The 14,527-nt window shown below is 40.0% G+C and overlaps 1 protein-coding gene across 1 annotated transcript in view; it reads right to left on the reverse strand.

Moving 5' to 3' along the window:
- Window positions 1-8,619: 8,619 nt before the first annotated feature.
- The window catches only part of FEM1C (fem-1 homolog C), a 27,588-nt gene continuing 21,680 nt past the window's right edge, over window positions 8,620-14,527 (reverse strand). The window contains exon 3 of the mRNA XM_042933354.1: window positions 8,620-13,352. Within this exon, the coding sequence (XP_042789288.1) occupies window positions 12,043-13,352 (1,310 nt within the window). The 3' untranslated portion in view covers window positions 8,620-12,042. The remainder of the gene's footprint in view (window positions 13,353-14,527) is intronic.

The raw sequence follows: 14,527 nt of genomic DNA on the forward strand, positions 1-14,527 counted from the left end.
ACCCATCAACCACAATGGAACAAAGAATGACAGAACTTCTCAGCAACATTAGAGGCCAGAAGACTATGGAACAGTGTCTTCAAAATGCTGAGGGGGAACGCTGTCCGTATAAGAGCTGTTAATATATACATCTTTAAATTTTTTTTAACATTTATTTATTTTTGAGAGAGAGAGCGACAGAGTGTGAGCAGAGGAGGGGCAGAGAGAGAGGGAGACACAGAATCCGAAGCAGGCTCCAGGCTCTGAGCTGTCAGCACAGGGCCCAAGGCAGGGCTCGAACTCACGGACCGGGAGATCATAACCTGAGCCGAAACCGGATGCTTAACTGACTGAGCCACCCAGGCGTCCCATTATACATCTTTAATGTATCGTCTGCAAGTTTAAAAGAAGAGAATTTTTCCCCAAAGGAAAAACGTGGGGCACGAATGATGAATAGTGCTGCTAACAAAACTGGTAAAAGAAGTACGTTGGAGCACAGTGTAAAACAAGAAAATGATTCCCTTGTGTGGGAGAAGTGTTAGATCCGAGGTGGGGCATTTTCTTAGGGGTGCAACAACCTGAAATTCGAGAGCATATAGGAGTGCCAACATCCCAAGGTGTGCACAGCTCTGCTAAGCCAGCATGCACCTTGTATTCATCATCTAGGGCTGCTATGACGATTTACCACAGACTTGGCTTCAAACAACAGCAATGTATCCTCCCACAGTCAAGGCAGGCAAAGTCCAAAAGCAAATCGTCAACAGGATGACTTCCTTCTGGAGGTTCTGAGGAGGAATCTGTCGTGTGCCTCTCTCCCAGCCAGATGGGAGCCCTTGGCATTCTTTAGAGACCTGTAGCTACAACCCTCTGGTCTCTGTCCCCATCTTCACCTGGCCTTCTCCCTTCCTGTCTCTTATAAGGACACTCTTCATTGGATTTAGAGCCCATCCTACTCTAGGAGGACCTCACCTGGAAATCCTTACCGTAAATATATCTGCCAAGACCCTTATTCCAAACAAAGTCACATTCTGAGGTTCTGGGTGGACATGTTTTGAGACTACAATTCAACCCACTATACATGTTTTAAAAAAAAAATGTAAGAGTAGCTGTAAATGTAAAAAAAGTGTAAAAAACTTTACTAACGAAGTTTTGTTTTGTTTTTTTAAGTGGAAGATAAAAATTCTAAACAAATGATGGGAAAAAGAAACAGAACAATCTCCCTGAAGGTAGGAAAGGAGACAAAAGCTAAGCAAAAGCTTGGTAAAATGACATGGTAGAAATCCAAATGAATCAGAAATCACTTTAAATGTAAATAAGTTAACGGGGTGGGTGGCTCAGTCAGTTGAGCATCCACCTTCAGCTCAAGTCATGACCTCATGGTTCATGAGTTCGAGCCCTCATGGGGGTCTCTGCTGTCAGCACACAACCTGCTTCGGATCCTCTGTCCCCCCCCCTCTATGCACCGCCCCTGCTCACACTGTCTTTGTCTCAAAAATAAATTATTACTTGAAATTTTTTTTTACAAAATGTAAATAAGTTAAAATAGAATTGTTAAAAACCAGATTCAGATTAGATTAAAAATGAAACAAATCCAAACCAACATACTCCATTGTTGATGAAAATATTTACAGACGTGGGTAGAATTGCCTTTACTAATCTTCCTCAGTGCCATAGCTTCGCCAGGCAGAAGAACTACATTCTCACTGGACTGATGTTTTGAAATCCTTTCCACTGGCGACATTAAGACCAGACTGTCAACAGACGCTACAGAACAGGAAAAAAAAGGAAAACACTGCTTTCCAACCAAATTTCCCCCATTCTAAAGGTAGCTGAGAAGCTAATTTTTCTGCATTAGTTTCAAGATTTTTTTTTAAATTTTTAATGTTTATTTTTTCAGAGAGAGAGAGAGAGAGAGAGAGAGAGAGACAAGGCATGAGCTGGGGTGCGGGGCAGAGAGAGAGGGACACAGAATCTGAAGCAGGTTCCTGGCTCTGAGCTGTCAGCACAGAGCCCGACGTGGGGCTCGAACTCATGAACTGTGAGATCATGACCTGAGCCAAAGTTGGATGCTCAACCGACTGAACCACCCAAGAACCCCTCAAGATTTTTTTAAAAAGTAGTTGTAGTGGCTTAAAAGATTAATGAAAGGTTAAAACTGTGAGATGTATTTTTTGATCCCTCACTCATCTTTATTCTTCTTCCAATTCTACATCTTAGTTTAAAAAAAATTTTTTTTTCTCTGAAATTCCAGACTACAGAGAACAGATCTTTTACCAAACCTGGTTAAGACTGATTTTCAATCACGGTGAGCACACATTCTGAATGCACAGTATGGGCCAGATGTAACAAGTTCAGAATACAAAAAAGGTCACTTGCATGCACGTGAACACACACACACACACACACACACACACACACACACACAGGGTAGCTCCTACAATTTTATGTAAGAAAAGGTACACATTTCAAATAAGATATAAAGTACAAATTTTAGCACAAATAAAGATGTCAAAAGATGAAGAGAATTCTATCAGTGAACTATGTACTTTTCCTCTAAACCTCTTTTCGATAAAAAGCTGAACACAGGGGCACCTGGGTGGCTCAGTTGGCTAAGCCACTGACTTCAGCTCTGGTCAGGATCTCACAGTTCCTGAGTTCAAGCTCCGTACCCAGCTTGCCGCTGTCAGCCCAGAGCCCACTTCCCATCCTCTGTCTCCCTCTCTCTCTGCCCCTCCCCTGCTTGCTCGCTCTCTCTCAAAAATAAACATTAAAAAAAAAAAGATGAAATAGACAGCCAGTGCTAACAATGCGAACTATGGTTTGAAGGGAGGGAGAGGTGAGGGAAGGTGCACAATGTAATTGAGAAGCAATTTTAATTCAAGATCTCAATTCTTATTAAACCTAAAAGTCAGAAAAAACGCTCTGCCCTCCACCAGAATAGTCGAAAATTAGCTTTGTTTGCCTCCCCGAAAATACTACTCACCCTTCAATGGCAGGGCTGTATTAGTAATGTTTCTATCCCTGGCTCACTGCATAGCACTTGATGGTCAACAAATTTACTGTGTGAATGCATGTGATAAATTCCACCCCGCCACCAATTTATTTTTCTTCAGCCACGAAGACTTTCCCTTAACCTTTCAAGTGCATTGGCAGGCTAGAGGAGTTTTTCTATTTTAAGTTGTTAAAATTTACTTTGAGAGAGAGAGAGAGAGAGAGAAAGAGAGAGAGAGAGAGAGAGAGAGACAGCATGAGTGGGGGAGGGGCAGAGAGGGAGGGAGAGAATCCCCGGCAGGCTCTGAGCTGTCAGCGCAGAGCCCGACGTGGGGCTCAAACCCACGGACCGTGAGATCATGACCTGAGCTGAAACCAAGAGTCAGACACTTATCCGACTGAACCACCCAGGCACCCCATGGAGTTGAAGTTCTGATAGTTGAACCCAACAGTATCCCTTCATGTCACGGTGTGTACATGGTATACACAGGTGGGGCTTGAAGAAAAGCCAGTGGAGTCAATACAGGGCACACCACGAGGTGTCATGAGGGTTACTAGCAATTCTCTTATTTTGGCTTTCAGCACACATTGATCAAGGTGGTCGAGCAATGTAATCACGGAGCATGACATCATTTTAATAAATACCCCTGAAAAGATAATGAAAAGAAAGACTCTCCCCTAACCTTGCTCCCCACCTACTCCAAACAACCCACGAACATCAGTCACTTCCACTTTTAAGGCCTACTCAAAATGGCAGGAAGACCAATTTCGCCAATGGAACTTGTGATTCTATTTCAGTGATCGCAACTTCTAAATCTGACATTAAAATGCTAGACAATCAGCAAAAGCAGTGAAAAGATACTGGAGCCAGATCTGCCGAACAGTCAGCTGAGACGGGGAGAACAGTTTTAGTTACATGTATACATTTAGGTTAAATGTATATGTTTCTACTTGAACACTTTCTACATGATGTCTCTTAAACATTTCCTCGTTTTTTGATGGTGAGCCACAGCTTGCAGTCAGAATCTTGTATCACACGGAAGTTTTGTGGAGGACAAAAGGTGTCACCTTAAGTAACTTTGGAAAATGGTAATTTGACTGGATACTTGTAAGGCTAAGGATAAAATGGAACAGAAAAAAGAAATGTATATAAGCACTGTATTCCAGGAGGTAAATTTCTCGCAAGGGTACCGGTTAGCAATTCTGAAACTACTTTACATGCATGCCAGTGTTGAAAAAAGTAAGTAAATAAAATATAGATAATAGGAGTTAGGTTTCTTGCTGACAGAGAAGTAGGTGCAAATAAGCAAAGGGAGAAAGCTGGAATGAATCCTCTAAAGTGCTGGATGAGAAGCTGGGAGACAGAAGGATGAACCCAGGTTTATTTTAAACACTACAGACAGAAGTAACTGTAGAGATGTGTCTGTACTGGGGTCACTATACATTCAAGGAGCACATCCAACCATCAAGTCTTAGGTTCTAAATACCATTCTCTGGGGAGCCTGGGTGGTAAAGCGTCTGACTCTTGGTTTCGGTCATAATCTCACTGTTTTGTGGGTTGGAGCCCCGCGTCGGGCTCTGTGCTGGCAGCACGGAGCCTGCTTAGGATTCTCTTTCCCTCTCTGTCTGTCCCTTACTTGCTCACTCTGTCTCTGTAACTCTCAACTAAATAAATAAATAAATAAAACTTAAAAATAAATAAATACCATTCCCCAATAAAAGGAACAGAGCTCTTTGGAGAAATGGCTGATTCGAGGGCTGGGGCAGAGAAACACAAGACAAACCTACAGTATTTTGTAGTACCAGAAAGTAAGGAAGCCTAAAGAGAAAAAACTCAAAAAGAAATGGCTCCCAATGACCAAAGCTGGAACCATCTGAGCAATGAAACGTTAATTACAGTATTTAATTGTAACACACACAAATGAAATACATATCCATGAGCCTATACCAACACGACTGAATGACTGAGAAGGGACAAATCTCCGCACGATTAAGAATTCCAAATAATATATGCAGCTGCCCCCCCCTCTAGAATGTGGAGCTTAATTGGTCTTCTCCTTGAGCAAGACTTGGGCTTAGTGACTCACTTCCAAATAATAGCATATGGAATGGAAAAATGGTAACTCTACAACAGAAAAATGAACCTGGCAGACACAATCTCAACCCAAGGTTCAAGCTTAAGATCACCAGTGGGTAAGTCGCGTCGGTATCATGTACCCCCGATGTGAAGTAACGAGGAGGGTACGTCACCTCAGTGGTGACCTCAGTACGTCATCCCCAGAAGATGGCAATCCTGATAAAACGTAAGAAAATATCGGATCAAAATTGATGGGACTTTCTAACAAGATATCTGACCAGTACTCCTAAAACATGTTAAGGTCTAGGAAAACAATGAAAGATGGAAAAACCATTACAGAGTAAGGAGACATGATGACCGGACGCAATGTTGATTATCTTAGGTTGGGTCTAGGAACAGAAAAAGGACTTTAGTGGGAAAACTGTGAAATGCCAATCGAGTGCATAGATTGGGCTCACTATATTGTACCAATGTTATCTTAGCTTTGACAAACTAGGTTTTCATAAACAGGTACCATGTACGTCAGGTGTTAATATTAGCAGAAGCTACAGGATGGGGCTGCAGAACTCCTCTATGTTCCACCTTCGTGACTTTTCTGTAAATACAAAATTACTCCAAAATTTTTACAAGTTACGTTGCGAGTATTCAAAGAAAAATATTCTAAAACTCTTCCTGACTTGTACGTTTCATCTGTAAAATAAACAATATTTAGAACTCAAATCTATACCAAGACCCTGGAAGGGCATGGGGAAGAAGCGTACTTCCCCCTTAACACTCCAATATAAACAGGCCCCACTCATTTACATTCATTCTTGACCTACTTCTATTTTCAGCATTTCCTGAATTTTAGATGCCATTCACTATTTTAAGAACTTGCTTGTCCCGAGAGAATTTAAGATTTAAAACAACAAACAGTAGAAAACACACCTTTGCATTAGTTGTGTGTAACTGGGAAGAAAGATTGGTGGTTTTCTTTTGGCTGGTTTCCCCAAGTCTTTGACAGCGAGTGGACACAGTAATCGTCATTTGGCACAGTGTCTGGCACAGCAGAAATTCGGTAGAACCAACTCAACAATAAACTATTACTGGTGCTATTAAAGACTCTAGGTGGGGATGGCTCCCAGAACCATCCAGACATAAAGGACAGGGCCCAGTGCGGGTGCCATCAGGGCCCTGGGGACCAGTTTCCAGCAGGCGCTGATGATCCTCACGAATTCCGGCAACCAGGGAATTTCTGCCAGTCCCTCCATCAGACCACCTTTCCAAATGGGTGGGGACCATCCATGGAAGAGTCTGGGAAGACCTGAGGTAGCAGCTCTCCCTGGGGTTCCCCTGTGGCTCCCGTCACAGCATGCCTGTGAGGAAGCCCCCTCAGGCCCATGGACACCATGGCCATGGCTGCCTGGACACCCTGGAGGACAAGGACCCTGCCCTGTGTGATGTCAGGACCATCCAGCTCTCAGAGCAGAGCCTGCTACGAGAATCCAACACTGGCAACCCTCTGTGAACACATGTTGCTCAACTCTGTAAACACCCACAACCTCCAAGTACCTGTAAGAAATGTCCCCAGAGCAGGTGTCCCTGGTAAGAGCCCTGACCCTGGCTGTCTGGCCTCACTCCCTGTGCTGTCTTTTTCTTTTTTCCTGGATGGTCTGTAAACAACTCTGTTATTTCAAGCTATGGTTTAACTTTTGTTTTCTTTTTGGTTTCCTAAGTCTCCAGTTGAGTCCTTGTAATGAATATATTAAATAAGCACGTTTTTAAAAACAGGGAATCAAGGTGCCTGCTAAGTTTTAGAGCCAAGTGATATTATCATCTACAAAGACATTCAATTACAAGGATGAAAAGACTTTAAAAATAAATATCACTCCTAGGATCAATTAGTCCTGGTTATCTATTATGTAAACAAAGGAAACCTGCCATTAACAAAGTTATATTTGGTCTTTCAGAAACGGAAGAGAGTAAATTAATAAGGCTCAAATACGTCTAAAATAACCAAGCAGACCTCACATTACAAGAGACTGATTATTGGGAAGGTTTGAACATAGTTTTTCTGTAACAGACCTTATCACTTTTTTTCCATTTTTATTTTTGGCAATAATGTCAAATACTTTAAACCATTCCATTCCCTGACTTACACCAAAGTATACAGTGGTTAATGTCTTAGTGGAATGACTCATCAAATCATTCTTCCATATGAGTGTCTTAAATGTATCCTTTTATAAGTTTAAATTGTCTTTTAAGGCAGAGAAATTATTCACTTTTGAAATCAGACATAAATATTAGACTAGGAAAATGAAACTGAAGTAGTTCTATAAAGGTGAGTTAATTTTTGGAAGAGAAAATCTTATTTAAATGTATCTTTACAATAAAATGTAAGGTAACACGGAGACACCCAGGAACCAATTATTTTACAAATCCCACAACCCAAAATTACTTAAGAAAGAACATTCTGGAGGGTATTGTGGTAAGTGAAGTAAGTCAGAGGGAGATAAATACCATATGATTTCGCTTCCATGTGAAATCTAAGCACAAGGTTCTTAAATGCAGAGGACAAACTGGTGTTTGCCAGAGGGGACCTGAGTAGGGGGAAGGGCAGAATAGATCAAGGAGATTAAGAAGAAAGAATGAATGTTCTGATAGTAAAGATATGGAAAAAAAGGATAAAAGGTATCTTGAAGAAACAGAGTATCCTAGGGACATAAGGCTTTTTTTGTTCCAATCCTTAACAATATAATTTTCATATTCTTATAAATTTGGTAAGATTTCCTCTTACATTTTGGTAGCACTCGTCAGGAGAAAACCATAGAACCAAGGTTAAGGACGACTAAGGTTTAAAAGGGTCCTTGTTACTACTGGTAAGGAAAATTAATGGTTCAAGAAGGGAAAAACCCCTATACAATCAGATATTTCAATTTATGGTTAGAGTTTAGAAATTACAGCCCAGAGCATTTTCTGGGCCTATTAAAAGTTTTTGTTATTAGGAAACTTAAAAATAGGAAAAAGACAAGGACTGCTTAGATTTTATGACTTAAAAGTGATGGAAACAGAGGTGCCTGGGTGGCTCAGTCAGTTAAGCGTTTGACTTCAGCTCAGGTCGTGATCTCACAGTTTGAGTTTGAGCCCCGCATCGGGCTCTGTGCTGACAGCTTGAAGCGTGGAGCCTGCTTCAGATTCTGTCTCCCTCACTAGCGCCCTCTCTCTCTCTCTCAAAAAAAAAAAGATTAAAAAAAAAGTGATGGAAATAAATTGATGGGATTTACCTTCACAGTAATATATTTATGACATACTTCTGATACCTAATACCAAACTCATTAAAATACAAGGCTAAGAGTTAAAAGCAGCCCCTCTCCCATGCACTGAACGTCTTTTCCTATCTTCGTTTCTGTGGTTTTCACCGGAAAAGAAATTAGAACAAACTGTACAAATCCATCCTTGTTTTTTACACAGAAGTATGAACAATAATGTTATCTCTAACAGTTCTGACCATAAATTACCGAGGTGGTATGTTTGGAAACAGAAGTACACTATCAAAGCATCCAGTCTTAAGAGTTAATAAGAATACGCTTGTATTTGGTGCAAATTTAATTTTATTAAACCTTACAATGAATGTTGTGGCATATCATTTTCCATTATGTGACAACTTATCGGCTGGCATCTGAATACAGTACTTCTGAAAAATACGCAATGGGAAGTGACAAAAGGGAGAAACTAGTTGTTTAGTGATATATGAGGGCAAAAAGAAAAAAAAGAAAAGAAAAAAGAGAGAAGAGAAAGGATGATGACCAATTAGTTTCTCTAGGATCTAACTCTAAAATGGTTAAAGTTCCATGCAAGAATGCTGCCGTCGCATTACGCGAAAAAATGGTTATTATCTCATCTGGTTCCCACAATTCTGATAATTACAAGGATTATTTTACCTGTAAAATTCAACCTAAGGTTTCAGCTGGGCAAAATGATTTTGAAGAGCTACTTTTTCACATACAAATTTAAAGAATTTTCCCAAGTCACAGTAGCTACGGGGTCTCTAAGATATTACACGTTAAGGTAGTCACTTTGTCAGTGAGCAATTGCTTAACTTCAAAGTCGTCATGGGCACCATGTTAGTTTTTGCTGATTTGGGTTTTATGCCCATGTCAGATTTATGGGTAAGAAAATGACTCTTTTTTAAACCTATAATCCACTTGTCTTTATAAAGCAGACTGGTATCTAATAATCTGAGTAAAATGACCATTTCCCTTCCAGGAATGATCAAGAGCGGAACATCGGAAATTCAGCAGGCCTTACAGGGCATTTGTACAGAAATGTCACCAAAACTTATAAACCCCAGCCAACATCACCATGTTACAGTATAGTTTAGTTCGAATCCCACAAGTACAATTAGCTCATCAAGTATTAAAGTACTCATTTGTGGTTAAAAAAAAGGAACATAAATTTAAGTATTTTTTTAATTCAGTCAAGAACGATTGTGAGAATACTTTCAGACAAAGGCCTTAACGGTGTCCAAGGTCACGTTTCTTAACCAACCTCCTCCAGAATGAAATCATGGACCATTCTCAGCTATCAAACTAACGGATTTTTCAAGAGCTCCGAACGGCATTAGATGGCGAACAGAGAACTGTACCCTAAACTGAAATAAGGCATTTCAGTTCTCAAGGCCGAAGAACTGTTCTAAGTGATCAATATTTAGTGGTGGAAAAGGCTATGTCAAGAAATCCCTAGTTCCACTAAAGTTGTATGATTCAAGTTCACCTATAAAGTACAGTGAGGTGTGTGTTACTATACGAGCACATAAGCCCTCTTATCTCCTCCCAAAAAAGAGGGGAAAATGTTAAATCACTTAAAAATCCAATTGCTCATCATTTACCCCCAAATTACTGAGATCTACTGGTGTAGATTTACTGTACTTACAAAGTTTCCCTTTTTAAAAAAAGTAGCTCATGCATATATAATTCTTATACCACAAGGTCAGAGGCAAATGATTTCAAAATACTGATGTCTGAGAGTTCTAGCATATTTGTCTAAATCATAAATTACTAATACATGTGGCAGCTCAAATATCCCATCAAATTTGTCCGTGGTAAATATGGTTTTAAAATCTCTTCATCGAAAGGCTAGAGAGTGACCATTTATATCCCATTCACCCTTTTCAATGGTGAAATTCAATTCACAACCTAGTAAAGATATCTTAAAAAAAAAAAAAAATTAAACCTCAATTATTTAATCAGAAAGTAAGTCTAATGCTTTTTTAGTTACTACTGTTCATTATGAGTTTTGTACTGAATAAAGATGAAATAAACCTAATGTGATTCTTTGCAGTGATGACTCCTTAAATACCATTACATCAAACCCTCAGAATAAAATGGAAGCAAAAACCCAAGTGATCCAGCTCACTCGACTCACAGGTAAACTTGAGTTTTTCTCCAACAAATGAGGAGCTTTTTTATTCAGAACAATTTCATTAAGACATTTGCAGGGCAAATGTGCCATCATAAATTTCATTCTGAATAACAATAAAGTGCTGAATGAGAATTACCTGAATCTTTTTTTTTTTTTTTTTTTTTTAATACTTTTCACTTATCGTTTCTTAAGAGAGCCCTTTCTGTGTGTGGTGGTGTTAGCAAAGCTGTTCGCAGAAAACAAACAAACAAAAAAAACGACACATAAAAAAAGAAAAGCAGAGCAAAGCTAACTTTCAGTAAGGGAATATAGAAAGCACTGCAACCTTTGTGTTTAACTACAGTGACAAATAACTGAGACCAAAGTAATTCATGCAAGGTATCTTTAAAGGTATACTTAGGTTGGAAGAAAGAAAGAATGGACACTCTACTGACCTCTGATAATAGGGCAGTAAATTGCATACTAAAATACCTTAATTATCCTAGATGCCTAGATCTGGCTTGGCAAGCATCATGCCACTGACATGCTTTAGCTCTTTTGGTAACTAAAAGTGATCTGCAGTTCAAGTGCTGAATTATGTCAATGTGACTCATTAAAGCTGTATGATAAACTTTGAGGTTAAATTTAAGCAAATGCTCTACACCTAATCACATCATCAGCACAAGCGGGCCAATGCTGGCGCAGCATGAAAGGTGGGTCGCTTTATAAAGATTCTTCCTTGTACTGCATGATATATTAAGATGACAGACCTAAATTTCAACTGGGTTAATGAGTTAGAATAGATTTGTTTCCCAAATTTAGCACACGATAATTTCAGTGGAGTAGAGAGAGAAACCTCAGAAGTGAAGAAAAAGAGAAAAAAAAAAAAACAAAGAAACAAAAGAGCTTGAGCTCGGGTAGCTAACCTGTAGCTCTAAAAACTCATGCTACAGAGAGTACCACTTTCATAAAATGAATTTTGTAACGAAACTTAACAGTGTTTTGAGTCGAAGTTGACCAACTGCTGCATAGAAAATGTGCTAACATACAACAGTCAAGTTTAAGCCGGTGCATAGAGAAGATAAAGCACTTATGGTAACTGCAAATGGTTAACAGGTCCGGAGAGGGTGTACGACCTAGCATGGGTCCGTAAGGGGGGAAAAAACTCTTAAGTAGAAATGGTTAGGAAAACAAAGGAAGCGGAAACGGGGAAGAAGCTTGGAGAAGAGAAGGAGGAAGCAGGAAAAAGAAAGATTTTTCGATTGTATAAAATTCACAAACCAGTAAAGTATAAAGACACCACTGAAAAACGGTGAACTCTGTCCCAAACACCCAACAGCAAACAAAACCAGAACAGGTAAGCCTTTGGCAGACAATTTTAGAAATTTGAAGAGGACATTACATTTCTCAATAATTCACCAACAATATATTATATGGTATATTTATATTAAATACTGGGAAACCAATCCTGTCAATCGGATGCTTCTAATGCTTTAGCCAATGAGAGCACGAGGAGATCAAGCTAAGTGAATGCTGGTGTCATCACAACAGTGCTCGTTTATGAAACAACTGTTACCGATTCGTGCTTTGACAGTGCAGAACATACAGTCCGGTCATCATCTATGAAGTGAAACAAAGGTCTCCAGCTTCTCTGGAATGTGCCCTTTGTAATATATTCTATGATTCACTATGACACGAGCAGCGAGACACTGCAGGGTAGTATGGTTTATGGGCTGGATCAAATTTTTAGCTATTTCCTTCTCGTCCAGCAAGTCGCTAGCAGTTTGTTTGTGCAGGTTTGTGGCATCAAAATGTGCACCTGATTTAATAAGGAGATTCATGATGTCTGGATGGTTGTTGAGAGCAGCGATGTGCAGGGGACTGTTGTCGTCGGAGTCTCTGACGTTCACATCAGCACCGCATTCGATCAGTATGGCAGTCACTTGCAGAGATGGGAATTTACAAACAGGGTACCGCCCCACACACGTGGTATTCTTGTCCACGGCCAGATGAAGAGGGCTAAAGTTATTTTTTCCCCTCGGATGCAGCTTCAGAAACCTGTATATCGTCTGCTTTTTGAAATGGTCCTGTTCTAGAGTACAAGGAACTTTTTCTAATAAGCAAATCAAGTGCAAAATAATGGAAAGAGCCTTATTTAACTGTAATGGGTCGGCCGGACACTGAGTTTGTTTGATGGCTCGCTCTATTTCAAGGACACTTTTGCACAGTATGCCCATAAGATCGTCAAATGTAACAGTGGTGCCCAGCAGGCCTTTAGCCCGATCCTGCAGCATAAAAGAGAACAGTTCTGCAAAAGATAACAAGCTGCTGGCGGTCATTGGGCTTAAAGGGTCCAAATTGTTCTGCTGCATATCCAAAGCATACTTCCACAGGTTGATGCATCGTTTGAAGTTTCCAGAGTCCGCATAGACTGCGCCTCTGTATCTAATATAGTAAGAGGTATCGGGATGCGAAGGGCCAAGAATGCGCTCTCTAATCAATAGTGCCTGCATTCTCATCTCATCGGGGTCAGCAATAAGACCTTCTAGTTCCTCTGTACTGTTTACCTCCTTGGCGTAATCGTAAGCCATTATCAGTGTCTGTGGTACTGGCTTGCTAATTATATTAGTCCTATCACTGTACCTCATGTTCATGGCCTTTTTCCAGTATTTCAAGGCCCCAAGCAGATCTCTTTTTTTGTCTACAAATGTAGCTCCCAGAAGCTCCAGAGCATTGATCCGTTCTGTCTTGCTCGTCTGTGCATGGTGAGTCAGAAAATCCACAATATTTGTGTGACCAGTAACACTTGCTGAGAGAAGGGGAGTCATTCCATAACCATCCTTTTCCATCTTGGCACAATACATGAGAAGCATCTTCATGATGTCCAAACTTCCAGATTCCGCGCAATCGTGCAATGCAGTATTACCTTAAGGAGAGGAAAGAAAGAGATTTTGAGGGACCAGGGTACAATGGAACACATGAGGAACCTAAAGAGAAGCAGGCAGTCCCAGGCCGCCCTTTGTGGGACATTAATTTGACTACACATGAGAAAAAATTATCCCGGCACCTAAAACTAGTGTCTGACACACAGCGGAAGTTAAATAAACACTTGTTAAGTTTGGTTACTATATGACCAAATTAGGCATGAAAGGATCATCCAAATCACCAAATGAAATTCAAAATTAATCCATGGCCTCTTGGGTTTTTAAATAATGTTTTCAAGTGCATATTCTTTGACTCAAAAGTGATGAAATGAAATTAACCAGCTATTCAACTCTGCAGTCACTTAACTTTCTGGGTCAGCTTCCACATTTAAAAACAAGAAATTGAATCCATGATATCTAAGATCCTCTAGTTTGATTCTAATAGTAGTCAGAAATTATGTCTTTCAATATTTGATTGTCAAATGGGGAGGTAAGCTGTCTTAGTCAAAATCCTCGGTGACAAAGTACTTTCCTCAGCTCCCATAAGAAAAACAAGTCCACTAAAATCTGAAAAAAATATGTGGGTGGTTCGATATGAAGTTTAAAAGAGACATCTGAAGTGTCCTTTCGTAATGGATTACTTCCCATGGTAATTTAATTTTTTAAACATTTTTTTCAGATGTACTAAATGTTCTGATGCGGTCTTGTTCTTCCCACACGTGGATTAAAACGGACAACAGGCACATGTCATAAAAGCCTGTACGCAACGTATTAAGACAATACAACCACTGAAGTATTTCAGTTGCCCGAGTTCAATGCCAAACATTTTACCAGTTATCATAACAAAAATTATCACACAGACCTTTGGTATTTCTACATGGTGTTTGCAAAAAATCTCAACAGTGAGTCATTTGAGGCACATGTGGAGAAAAGAGTTAACATAGCTGGCAGAGACTGGTTATCCTCAGAAAGAACTAGCTGCTTGCTAAGGGACAGCCCTCAGCTGACACCTGAGAACTCGTCTGGTGAAGAGTTCAGAAAACTCTCCTTAAATGATAAGGGTGGCTTCCTGTTTGTATTGATAATATAGTTTATGCTGAATACCTGCTTTCCTTCTGAGAGCCTGGAATTTGGGGTATTTCCGCAAAGGGTGCCTATGTGACTAGCCTCCAAGAAA

Source organism: Panthera leo, chromosome A1, assembly GCF_018350215.1.
Source record: "Panthera leo isolate Ple1 chromosome A1, P.leo_Ple1_pat1.1, whole genome shotgun sequence".
NCBI lineage: Eukaryota > Metazoa > Chordata > Mammalia > Carnivora > Felidae > Panthera > Panthera leo.